The following is a 13,106-nucleotide window of genomic DNA, read 5'->3' as shown; positions in this document are numbered from 1 at the left end:
CTCGCGAGCCACGGGTTGGCCACCTCTGCGCTAGATGCTCGCAAAGTGCTGTGACTTTCATCTGTTCCAACGGCCCATTATGTGGAATAAAGTTCTAATTACATTTTCCTGAAGTCATTTTGAAATTTCAGAAACCGTGCCAGATAAAACGGGTACTTTTAGGAAAAGTCATTGAGTGACAGAGCTGGAGCTCGACCGAGTGACGAGGATACATTTATTGAAAATGCCTAGGGGTCATTTGACCCCTTGTCGGCTGTGCTAGTGTTAAGATGATCTACAGTCCATCTAAATGGTGAAATAGGCATACCAATAACTAACAGCGAGGGGGAAAAAAAGACAACTGCATAACATATTTACTTACAAATTTATTTCCAAATGTAAACTTCACTAATTCATGCATACAAGTTAAAACACCATTACAGTAATGTACAGTCCGGTTAAGTTTTGTATTGCATAGGACATCCTCACACATCCTCACAAAATATTGTCTACAGAGTAAAAAATAATATCATAAAAAGGTACAGCAGAGCAACAATAGACCAGCACATGAATTCATATATTTATATTTCTGTATATAATTTATGGAACTGTACAACTGTGACACTCCCAACCACATACCATATGACTGACAGTTGATGGCAGCTTTGATGATCATGAAAACACAAAATGGCTGGATTTCTTTTCTTTTTGTGAATTGATGCAATCTACAGTACAAAGCAAGCAACATGTGGTGCCGTGACAAGAGGCAAGTACCACTGTACAGAGTTGCAGGCATCCAATGGTGTTTTACAAATAGACTTTTATTTTGAAGGCAAGACTTTTATCTCAAAGGGGAAGTCTTTAGCACTGAAGAACCAGGAGTTAATGAATTCCCTATTATATTATCCTACTTAATGCAAATGAGAACATTATACTGGGGCGACACACTCTCTCTGAACAAGAGGTACACAGTGTTGGCAAGTTATTTGGACTAAAATCAAGACATTGCCTGTTCTGTTTGGGTGAGCTTTTTAACGGTCCGCCAGGCTGAATTTTCAACTATAGTTACAGTATGAGACACGTTCCGTTTCTGCTGAATCTACTGAAAGCAACATACTGTGTTTCTGCTGGCACCCGAGAGTGTTTGTACATCTGTGTGATCCGACTGGGTTCAAGACAACCAAACTAACAAGGTATAAAACCACAAATTCCTCCATAGTTTCCTTTACCGAGGGGCTTAAAGGAGCCATGTAACTCCACATATGGACTACAGCGGCCTTCATTGACAACTCCAAACGGGAGTCCGGTCATACTGTACGTCCCCAGGACTCCAGCCAGGAGTGCAAGTCTTGCTAGTGCCAGACAGGATATGAACACAAAAAAGACACTCCGAGGATAACACCGAGAGACACTGGGCTGTTATTCAAATATATAAGTATTCTGCCTTCCCAGATCAATTTAGGCAGAGCTGGCGCAGACAGAGTTTAGAGTGCTTCACGAGCAAAGTCATAATAGTGCTGCTCTTCACTGTACTCGCCCCCACTGGATTCCTTCTGAGAATAGCAATGGGAAAGTGTTTGTTTTTATTCCCCCATTGTCCAAGGCTAGGTCTAATAGCATAGCAGTGTATCCGTCTACCGTCTAAGGGACCTCAGGGATCAATTATTGTATCAACATTCATCCGTACCTGAAGACTTTTGTAATGATTACATTTTGTAGGATGCTTCCTTATCTATCCGATGGTGATAACGTGAGAAAGAGAGCAACAATAACCCTTTTCAAGTCCCAAACACGAGCTCTAGTTAAGTTGTGGTAAATACGTTTTTTTTTCTCTCCGTCATGAATACAAGAGAATGTGTGTTATTTTGGAACACGCTCATACCGTTACAGAGTGAATTTCATGTACATTTCATGTACTCGCAGTCCTCCAACAGGAGATAGAAGTATCGAATGGGACGCCAGTGTCATCTTGGAGGGTTAACCCATTTAAGCTGAACATTATGATTCAAAGTACTAAGAAGTATACAAAAGAAATAAAATAAGGAAAGTTGATCAATCTATTACTCAGTACAGCAAATTAATCACAGTCAAAAAATATAATACAAAGTTCCAAAAAGAAAATTAAATAAATACATTACATTACTGAATGAAGGTCAGGTACGACCTTGATGCGAAGCAGTGTACATGGCGTCGGCGAAGTGTCTCTCAAACCATTGAAAAAGACCTTCACCTGTAGGGCATGTAAGACCCTGCTTTTGCATCACGTTTTGCTACAAATGGCGGCTTTTCAAACTGTGCTATGCAACACAGACAATGTCAAATACCCTGCATGGGGACAATATTCTAAAACAGGACAAGACACTAAAGCTATCCCTTTTCTTAGATGTACTGTATAAGATAAATCAGTAAGTAAATTCATTTCAAATAAGCGAGATAATCAAACATGTATATATATATATTTGAGTTTCACCTCTCGTCGTTGTACACGCTGATCAGGAACAGTGAGAACATGTCGCTCCTGCTTTACCACACAGTTACTGCTGAATGTATGTTAAAGAACCAGTACAATGATGTTAGTTCAGTCAGAAAATTCTTATTGTGGAATGTTCATTTTAGGAGTGTCATTTTTCAAGCTTCAGATGTATCGTTTGATTTGCTATCGCTATTTTAGTGCACCCTCTCTGAGCACAGCCAACTCTCGCTATGTTGAGGGGGCGTGGCCTTCTGTTCATTGAAGTTAGTAATCATAATACGTGATTCATGGGACCAGTGTGATTGGTTGCTATGGGAGATTAACATTGGCTAACCTGTGTGGCTGTGCAGGTGATAAATAAATTGTGACACTTGCTGTGTATGTTTTCGAAACATTAACCTCACTAAATTGTAACAAAATTAGTTTCATTACTTGTTTGCTGATGTTCTTTACGACTACTGACGGACTGACTGATGGGCCAATCGGGGTAACCCGAATAGATTACGCAATCTCTTCAGGGAAACAGATTGGATATCTGAAATGGTTTGATTTTGTTTATACCCAGGGGGTTAGAGATCAAAGGGCTTTAGTCATAATTTTCACAATAACAACAGTTCTGACATATTGGGTAATTCTACATCAACATAACTTCAGTACAAAAATGCAACAAGATTGAAAAACACGATTTCCATTGTACTGAATCTTTAAGGAATGATATCTGTTTGCCTTTGGCACGCATTTTCACTACTCCATGACATCATATCTATAACCTGATAATCAAAATCCAGTCTTACATTATGACAATGTTTCCTCCCCCCAAAAAAGCATTCGGTCGCCTTACATGAGATGATGAATAAATAGAGGGTGCAATAAAAATAAAAATAAAAACCGTCTTTGTTTTGATATCCGTCATGCGGCCAGATGTCAACGTGGCAAAGTCAGTTTCTATTTTCCTCTGGTATTCATAACTTCCTGATTATAATTTCCCTGCTGTGTTACCAGTTCATCTTTGTGCAGACAATTACATAGTAATCTGAGAAAGAACAACGTTGTCCCGTTCATAATGCATCCACTACATGAGAATTCATTAAATAATAATAATATCACCAATTACAAACATGATATGAACATAACAAACGGGTGATACAAAATTTTACAAAACAAAACGCATCAGTTACAAATTATGAGAGAAATACTAAGGGATTGGGAGAAAAGAGGCTGTAAATGCATTTAAAATCTCCTACACTACGACTAATCATTATCAACCTATTTTACACAACTCAAGCAAAACCTGGCCTTTCTTAATTAATCTTCTGCAACCTTACTGAGGTTGAGTATAAATATGGAAGTTTAAAAGATTTGGTTAATTTGAATGAATTGTTTTATCAGCCTAAATTCAATGTGGATGCCATTAAAAAAAAGTAATAATAATAAGACATACCCTACATTGTCATGACCCTTACAAGACAGAAATGCATGAACACAGTCCTTATTATACATTAAGTGACTGTATTTCTTTTCTAGTTTATCTAGACTTCTAATAACTATTAAGATAAACTCAAGGTGGGAAATAAGTTCAACTGCCATCTTGATGACAGTTTGAATGAGCACAGTGAATATAATGAGCACAATTTATACATTGGACCAACACAAAACTGAAATATGGTTGTCGTGGTGAGAAGAGAGATGTGCAGCTTCTTGATAGGTTGCTCACTCGGCAAGAGATGAATAAACTATAACCTAAAGTGACATATTACTGTATGTGAAGATGTTTAACAGAAAAAGAGGTATAACATTCTGGCTGAACGGATGAACATCTGTTATAAAACAATGAGGTAAAAGGACAGTTTCTGGTTCTGTATGATGAAGCCAATTATGACATTAAACTAAAATTCTATTTTTTTTCTTTTTCTTTTTCTTACAAAAATTCCCTCACTCCAATGCAGTCAATGACTTTCCCATTGACTGTATACCAACAGTGGGCAAAGAACAGAGGCTGATAAAAGGGATTCAGCAACAAACACACCAGTACATTTTGGACAAAATGGCCGTCGTGTGTTTCGAATTATCTTTATCTGGGTTTTTTATTAAATTTTTTTTTAAAAAGGGACCACAGCGAGGTTCTCTTTTTCCTTTCTTTACAGCTTTCATTGTCACAGCGGAGTCCCATGACTCACATCCTTGTCTGCAGCCTCAGTGTGAGGGTTATCTAGGATGAAGTGTTCTGTGTTTTTATTTTGGGGGGGGGGGGCTGGGAATACTGTAAGCTGGTGGTGATGCACTGTGTTTTTCTAAAAGGGTGTTTTCTTTATGGAAGATTGGGGGGGGGGGGGGGGGGGGCGGGGGAAAAAGCTGATTATGGCTCTTTTTTAGGTGACTGGTAAAACGGGGCCCAGGGGAGAGGCTTTGGGGACAAGGCGGGCCATTCACTGCTCCGACACCTGCTTCCTTCCCCCCCTCTGAAACATTCCTAGCCTCTCTCCAGCTGGACAGCTCCTCTCCTCTTCCTGCATGTGTGTGTGTGTGTTTGTGCGTGTGTGGGTGATTGCATGTGTGGATGGGTTTCGTGAGTGTGCGTGCCGTGTGCCTGCGAGCCAATACTGAAGCACAAGAACAGCCCAGCCAAGTCCCTGGCTCAGAAAGCCCTCTAGTCTGCAGGAGGGAAGGAGGGCTTCTCCGTGGGCTATCCCCCCCCCACCCCCCCCCCCCTCGGGACGGAAGCGATGCCATAATTTACAATATGTCTTTAATACACTGAGCTGACTTGACACGAGCGCTGCTCGCATGAAAGCTCGCTCAGTCTTACGTTTCCTAGTTGGCTTTCCCTGAAAGTTTGGTTGGAGCGGGCAGGACGACGTGTGCCAACATAGTTCTCTGGTGCTGCGTGGCTCCAAGGGAAAAGGCTTTGTTAAATAACTCCCGAGCATAAATGTGTTATGTATTCAAGAGTGTTCTTAGTTTACTAGCCAGTAAAAGAGCTTCAAAGGAGCTCTGTGAGGACTTGCCGAGCTAATTCATTCAGCAGCGTGTAGAAGTCAAACAGAATAATTAGCAGAGTGTGGGGGAAGGCAGCATTGGTGGAAAAGTCTGGACTGTGGACCCCCCCCCACCCCCAAAAAAACCCAACACATTGCTAAGTACCAAAGCTGGAATATTGCGTGGAGACAGATCAAGTCATCAAGATATTGGACGCAACAGACCACAGAAGACAGAATGTTCCATGGAGCGAGGGGGAACCTACACATCGTAAAAAGCTCTCTAGCGACATCTCTAATAAGGGCTCTGCTCTCGTCATTGCTCTGTGTGCCGTACGGACTAGGCCTGTGTGTCAGGTATCAGTGTCAAGATTAAGCTCAACCAAAAAAAACGGTAAGCAATGCCATGTCTGTCTTGCCTGCCTTATCCGCCGAACTGGGCCGGCTGGGCCCGTGAGGACTGGCAGGCGTGTCCATGCTTGGAGGACAGATGAATTGGCCTCTCGGGGGTTAGGGTTAGTCTCGCTGGGTGTTCCATGCAGCTGATTCCAATAACCCTTCATCGAGTTTAACCGTTTGTATAATTCCACCGAGGGGAAATATGGATTTAAGAGCAGGCTTAGGGCAGTACTTTAACATGCTTTCAATAACTGCATTCACATGGTTAGATTGTTGTAGTTTTTTGTGTGTGTGTTAAATAAAAGAGAAATAAAACTAAAAGGGAAAAAAGGTTGTGGTTGAAGCAACGTTTTTCCACCTCAAATTGAAACGGAGACACACGTTCCACTACATACCGCTGGCTACCGGAGGGGATATTTCCACAGGAACGACCAGGTCTTCACGTGCTTTTATGACACTCTCTGACACCCTGTCATTTTGTTTCTTCCTCTCCGTCGCGTCTGCACATCTCCAGACACTGTAATAACAATACTCTCTCCCTCAACGCAATCACACCCAGGTACAGTGTGTGCGCATGAGGGTGTGTTTCCTATTTGTATGTGCGTGTGTCACACACCTCGTCGTACGAGAAGGACCGGCTGAGAAGAGTCGATTTGAACACCGGTAGTTGTTCCCCCACGTTGACAGGCGTAGTCATTGAAATTGAAATCTCTGAATTGACATACTTGAGGTAAATAAAAAAAAAAGTGCATACTGTCCTAGTCACTTTGGAATGGCTATAACTTGATGGTGTACATGAATCTGTTCAAACGTCTAGCTACAGTCTCCAAATAATGGTGGGTCAAATAGAGATGGTTGATCTGTCTCCAGTTATCATGTAGTAGTTGTTGTTGTTGTTGTTGTTGTTATTGTTGGGTGGCCTTTTGAAGACATCAATCCCCATTCAGGTCATAGCAGACTGTAAAAGCATGGGGGGGGTTCAAGAAGCAGACAGCACTGCCGGATAACTTTAAAAAAAAAAGAGAGAAAATGATGAAATTACATATTTCTTTGTCCACACTTCGAGATCATCAGTATGCAATGCATGACTATTAGATTCCTCCTTAAAAAGCTACATCAGAGTTAAAATTTGACAGAAATATCCAAAGCATTATGAATTAAATATGACTATTTCTCAAAGCGTATCTGGCGATGTGAGAAACGCTGCTTTCTGTGACGGCCTCCGGGCGCAGGGAGAGCGGAACCAAAAAAAAGAAAACAACTACTGCTATGTGAAAGAAGTGCAATTTTTGTGTGTGTTTGTGTGCGTCTCTGTGTGTGTGTATCGGTGTGTGTGTACACACAAGTTTGTGATGAGACATCATTGTGTTCATTCTTTTCAAGCTACCAAGGCCTTCCCTGAGCAGGGCAGAAACTTCAACACTGGGTGAAGTTCATAGTAAAGTGAACGTCTAGTTATTGACCTCTCAAACCCTGCCCTCTTTCCTCGATCATCCAATCATAACTGCAACCCTCCAAGGGGAGCAACAGTTGCGATTGGAGGATCGAGAAAAGAGGGCGGGGGTTTGAAATGGGTCTAATTGTGCAGTCAAGTTAAGTGGATAGAATGATGATCTTATATAATCCTGAGGCATAAATGTGATCCCCCTACCCATCTGAAATGTACTATTAGTATCTTTTTTTAAATCTTGATCGTAGTTTCTCTTTTCATAACTCAGGAGTAAAAGGTAGTAATAAGAGCAATAGAAGGATGCTTTAGAAAAAAAAAACTAGAATAACTTTGTATTTATCTTTTTTACGGAAATATCGTCATTGATAAAAAGGTAATATCTTTTGTCTTTGAAGAGTTGAGAAGAGATTGCACAACGATAAGCAAGTATGTACATCACAGTACAGCAAGCAGAGAATTGCCAAAGCTTCATAAGTAACTGTGCAATACGAGTGTCATGGGGAGGTCCTTATTTTGAAAACATCCAATCCAAGGACTCTGACTGACCGGACCGGTCAGAAACGGCTGCGGCCCGGTCCCCTTGAGGATCCGATAGTGTTAAAAGTTGATGATAGATCTCTGAACCGTCATGTGTCGTCATGGTGGAAAGACTCAGTAAGGACCAAGATACAGACTGAGGCGTTATTATGGTGCGTTGAATATGGAGGTTGTTGGTCCAGCGGCCTAATGTTGAAAGTACTTGTCGTCGTGGGGTAAAGTTGTACGAGCGCCGACTCTGAATCAGCTTTCCCGCCTATTTTCCTAATCTGAAACATTAGTGGGGAATTGCAAAATCGGAAACCTCGGATCGGCATCTAAGGTCGACTTCTCCCCGAACACTGAAAGTGCCGCTGAGGGTGGGGGGGGGGGGGGGGGGGGGTGGGGGGGTTTAAGGCGAGTTGGCGGGGGTGAGGGTGGGGCTGAGGGTGGGGCTGGAACCATCGGAGCGGCTGTAGTCACTGAGGGAGCCGGAGCGGTTGCCGGTCACGGCTCCGCCGTACGGCCTCTTCAGCATGGACGGCTGGAAGTCGGAGTGGCGCCGGGCGTGCTTCATCAGGTGGTCGCTCCTCATGAAGCGCTTTTCGCACAGCGGGCAGCCGAACTTCTTCTCCCCGGTGTGGGTCCGGTAGTGGCGCGCCAGCTCGTCGGACCGGGCGAACTTCTTGTTGCAGTCGGGCCAGGTGCAGGGGAACGGACGCTCTCCTGGAAGAGACGGGGAGAGACACGAGACACTTTACTTTGAGAGACACGAGACACTTTACTTTGAGAGACACGAGACACTTTACTTTTGGTAATGGAGACATGCGTATGATAATTGGTAAATGGCTGGATGTAAAAAAAAAAATTATCATCTTTTTCCCCCATCCTAATGTTAGTCGTTATGCATATTCCCAATCCCCTTCCTGGTCGTTGCGCACTCTACCCCCTACCGTCGGTCTGGGAGGGCGGAGACTATCACATGCTTCCTCCGACACATGTGTACCCAGCCCACCACTTCTTTTCACCTGGCAGTGCGGACTCTCACTCTAACGTGTGGAAGGTCACACTACCTCCCCCAGATCCTTCCCTCGCTGTGCAGGCGTCCCGACCGAACTGTAGGAGTCGCCGTTTACAACGACCAGGACCCACCCCACCGGCTTCCCACCCACTGACACTGCCAATTGTGTTAGTATGGACGGCCGACCAAGCCGGAGGTACAGCAGCTGGATTCGATCCCACCGTCTCTGCGGTGGTAGACAGACGCTTAGTCTGCTGTGCTACCCGGCCTCCCAAATGGCTGCATTTATATAGCAGCTTTTATCTAAAGCGCTTTACAATTTGTTCCTCACATTTTACACACTCACTCACACATTCACACACAGACGGTGGAGGCAACCAATGCAAGGTGCCAACCTGCTCATCGGGGGCAATTAGGGGTTAAGTGTCTTGCTCAAGGACACTTCGACATGCTGCCCGGGAGGAGAGGGAATCAAACCCGGAACCACTGGATTACCAGACGATCTCCCGAGCCACTGTCGCCACACGTGGAGTGAAAAGCAATATTGTTGGGGGTCTATAAGTCCCTTTGATGACAGCTGACCCCTGCAGATGTAAACATCTCAATTGTCTTGTACAGGGAAACCAACCAATGTACACAATACAAACACATTCAGAACAATTAGACAAAATAACTATGGCTAAGACGCTTACAGTCACTGGCTCTAGTGCTCTACTTAACATACATCCATCTTAGTAAATAAGGCTTTAATATTCTCTATCTGGGAAGCCATCTTTTGTGAGGAAATTGTATTTGTCCCGCAGTACTGTGACTTTAATAGAAGACATTCCACAAGCTTTTGCCTCAAACACAATAACATACGTCACCTGAATGACTTCAAGCGACGTTCATATTACTCTCATTATTGTTTATGTGGGGAATATTTCAATATAAGGGCCAAAACGCCGATCTAGTGTGGTAGCATAAGAATTGCACTATGCATTAGGCCCAAAGGGAGACTGATCAACAATAGCTAGCAGACAACAACGCTGTGCTTTTCACATGGGTTTTCCGTGTGTCAAGCCTTATCCCTCTGCGATACAGACACGGGTCAAGCCCGATAAGGATCTTTATAATAGCACTCCCGGTACCCCTTCCAGTCTGTAACTAGGCCTAATACTGCCCACCCCCCCCCCCCCCCCCTCCCCAACCACCGCCGGTAATAAAACCCAGTGTTTCAACACATGACCACTGGGGACCAGATGGCAGACAACAAAGAAACACTACTTTTCTTTTTTTTCCACTGCACTTACATCAGCGAATAATCTCCTCATCAGGTGATAATGGTGACTTGGTATATCAAAAAGAAAACACTGGCTCGGTCCCAGACATTATTGTCTGAGAGTGCCGGCCTTAGCAAACAGCCAGGAACAAAGAGCTCCATTCTACGGGGCTCCTAGCCTGTATGTGCAGTTCCTGGAAGACGGAGCGGTGAAAACGAGAGAGGCTGGGGCCCAACCCTCATACCATGGGTTACAGAGATCAAGCTAACAGCAAGCAAGGTAACCCTTTGACGAACACCTTAGACTTCTCAATTCTCTAGGCTCATGGCACCTTCCCCTCTTGATACATTAGCTGGGTACACACACACACAGTCACTTCACAACACATGAAGTCCATTGTGACTGTGGATATACTCACGGACCTCCGTTACACTCACACACACACACACACACACACACACACACACACACACACACACACACACACACACACACACACACACACACACACACACACACACACACACACACACACACACACACACACACACACACACACACACACACACACACACACACACACACACACACACACACACACACACACACAGGCGTAGCACTGATTGAAAGAGTACTAGAGGTGATTAATTATTGATGACCGCGATATACAGTTCAATTTAAGAACAAGCGAAAAACATTACATAAAAGGTTCAGACAGAAGTGAACGACTGTGACTTGTGTGCAACCCGACAACAAAGACACACAAGGAGAAGAACCGGTGAGTCAAAAAACCATCCTGTCATACGTGGCTCACAGGTTGCATAAGGGCAGACGGGGGTGAGGGTAGTGGGTTTGTGTGGGGGGGGGGGGGGTAACAGATCCTACCACTTCAATATTTAACAGGCCATAAGTTGAGACTGGATCTGCCAGCGGTGTGTGTGGTGGGCAGCTGCCAGGCCCGCCGGGTATCAGGACACGGGCTCCTGTATCGAGTGGAGTCACACGGGGGGGGGGGGGTGTAAATGAGAGGAACATGAGTGGGAGGTGCGGTGTTATGGTATCGCTGAGAGGAGCTGCAAGAGGCTGGATGAGCGGTGAGTGAGTGGGCGGGTGGGTGAGTGGGTGGGTGAGTGGGTGAGTGGGTGGGTGGGTGGGTGGGTGAGTGGGTGGGTGAGTGAGTGGGTGGGTGGGTGAGTGTCAGTGGTCGTTCTGTGGCGAGCGACAGAAGAGCTGTGACGGCATGCGGTTGAAGATACAGCGGTGTGCCGTCTCTGAACTGACTCGCACACATTAATGACTTCAGGTGGAAGTTTAAAGGAACAGGTCGCTTTGTTTGAAAAGGTTTGTCTGATTTGTAAAAAAAAAAGTGATTTGGTTTTCGATGCTAGAAGTCATTGTTAGCGATGTTAGTGGAAGTCATCGTTAGCGATGTTAGTGGAAGTCATCGTTAGCGATGTTAGTGGAAGTCATCGTTAGCGATGTTAGTGGAAGTCATCGTTAGCGATGTTAGTGGAAGTCATTGTTAGCGATGCTAAGCTAGTGGAAGTCATTGTTAGCGATGCTAGTGGAAGTCATTGTTAGCGATGTTAGTGGAAGTCATTGTTAGCGATGCTAGTGGAAGTCATTGTTAGCGATGCTAGTGGAAGTCATTGTTAGCGATGCTAAGCTAGTGGAAGTCATTGTTAGTGATGCTAGTGGAAGTCATCGTTAGCGATGTTAGTGGAAGTCATTGTTAGCGATGTTAGTGGAAGTCATTGTTAGCGATGCTAAGCTAGTGGAAGTCATTGTTAGCGATGTTAGTGGAAGTCATTGTTAGCGATGTTAGTGGAAGTCATTGTTAGCGATGTTAGTGGAAGTCATTGTTAGCGATGCTAGTGGAAGTCATTGTTAGCGATGCTAAGCTAGTGGAAGTCATTGTTAGCGATGCTAGTGGAAGTCATCGTTAGCGATGTTAGTGGAAGTCATTGTTAGCGATGTTAGTGGAAGTCATTGTTAGCGATGCTAAGCTAGTGGAAGTCATTGTTAGCTATGCTAGTGGAAGTCATTGTTAGCGATGCTAGTGGAAGTCATTGTTAGCGATGCTAGTGGAAGTCATTGTTAGCGATGTTAGTGGAAGTCATTGTTAGCGATGCTAAGCTAGTGGAAGTCATTGTTAGCGATGCTAGTGGAAGTCATTGTTAGCGATGCTAGTGGAAGTCATTGTTAGCGATGCTAGTGGAAGTCATTGTTAGCGATGCTAGTGGAAGTCATTGTTAGCGATGTTAGTGGAAGTCATTGTTAGCGATGTTAGTGGAAGTCATTGTTAGCGATGCTAGTGGAAGTCATTGTTAGCGATGCTAAGCTAGTGGAAGTCATCGTTAGCGATGTTAGTGGAAGTCATCGTTAGCGATGCTAGTGGAAGTCATTGTTAGCGATGCTAGTGGAAGTCATCGTTAGCGATGTTAGTGGAAGTCATTGTTAGCGATGTTAGTGGAAGTCATTGTTAGCGATGCTAGTGGAAGTCATTGTTAGCGATGCTAGTGGAAGTAATTGTTAGCGATGCTAGTGGAAGTCATTGTTAGCGATGCTAAGCTAGTGGAAGTCATTGTTAGCGATGCTAGTGGAAGTCATTGTTAGCGATGCTAGTGGAAGTCATTGTTAGCGATGCTAGTGGAAGTCATTGTTAGCGATGCTAAGCTAGTGGAAGTCATTGTTAGCGATGCTAGTGGAAGTCATCGTTAGCGATGCTAGTGGAAGTCATTGTTAGCGATGCTAGTGGAAGTCATAGTTTTTATTATTATTTTAAAATTATTATTTATTATTATTATTTAAAAAAATAAATTACAGACACGAAACATTACTCACCACACCTCGAGGACTATGGTAAAACCATATGATTGACAATCACATGGTCCCTTTTAGGGCTGTGCCAGCGATTGAGGATAGAACCAGCAGACAATAACACACACTGGTACCGAAGACATAGCACTGGCTTTGTTCTACCTCCTTACATTTCACACATGAGTACTGAGCAACAGCATGTGTGCCAAGA

General features: G+C 44.0%; 1 protein-coding gene across 1 annotated transcript in view; it reads right to left on the bottom strand.

Moving 5' to 3' along the window:
* Positions 1-358: 358 nt before the first annotated feature.
* The window catches only part of LOC311247403 (Krueppel-like factor 13), a 32,063-nt gene continuing 19,315 nt past the window's right edge, over positions 359-13,106 (bottom strand). The window contains exon 2 of the mRNA XM_084337800.1: positions 359-8,518. Coding sequence (XP_084193926.1) covers positions 8,205-8,518 — 314 coding nt within the window. The 3' untranslated portion in view covers positions 359-8,204. The remainder of the gene's footprint in view (positions 8,519-13,106) is intronic.

Source organism: Notolepis coatsorum (genome assembly GCF_963971535.1).
Source record: "Notolepis coatsorum genome assembly, chromosome: 20".
In the NCBI taxonomy this organism is placed as follows: Eukaryota; Metazoa; Chordata; class Actinopteri; order Aulopiformes; family Paralepididae; genus Notolepis; species Notolepis coatsorum.
Note: the sequence above shows the minus strand (reverse complement) of the source record. Positions and strands in the feature narration are given on the sequence as shown.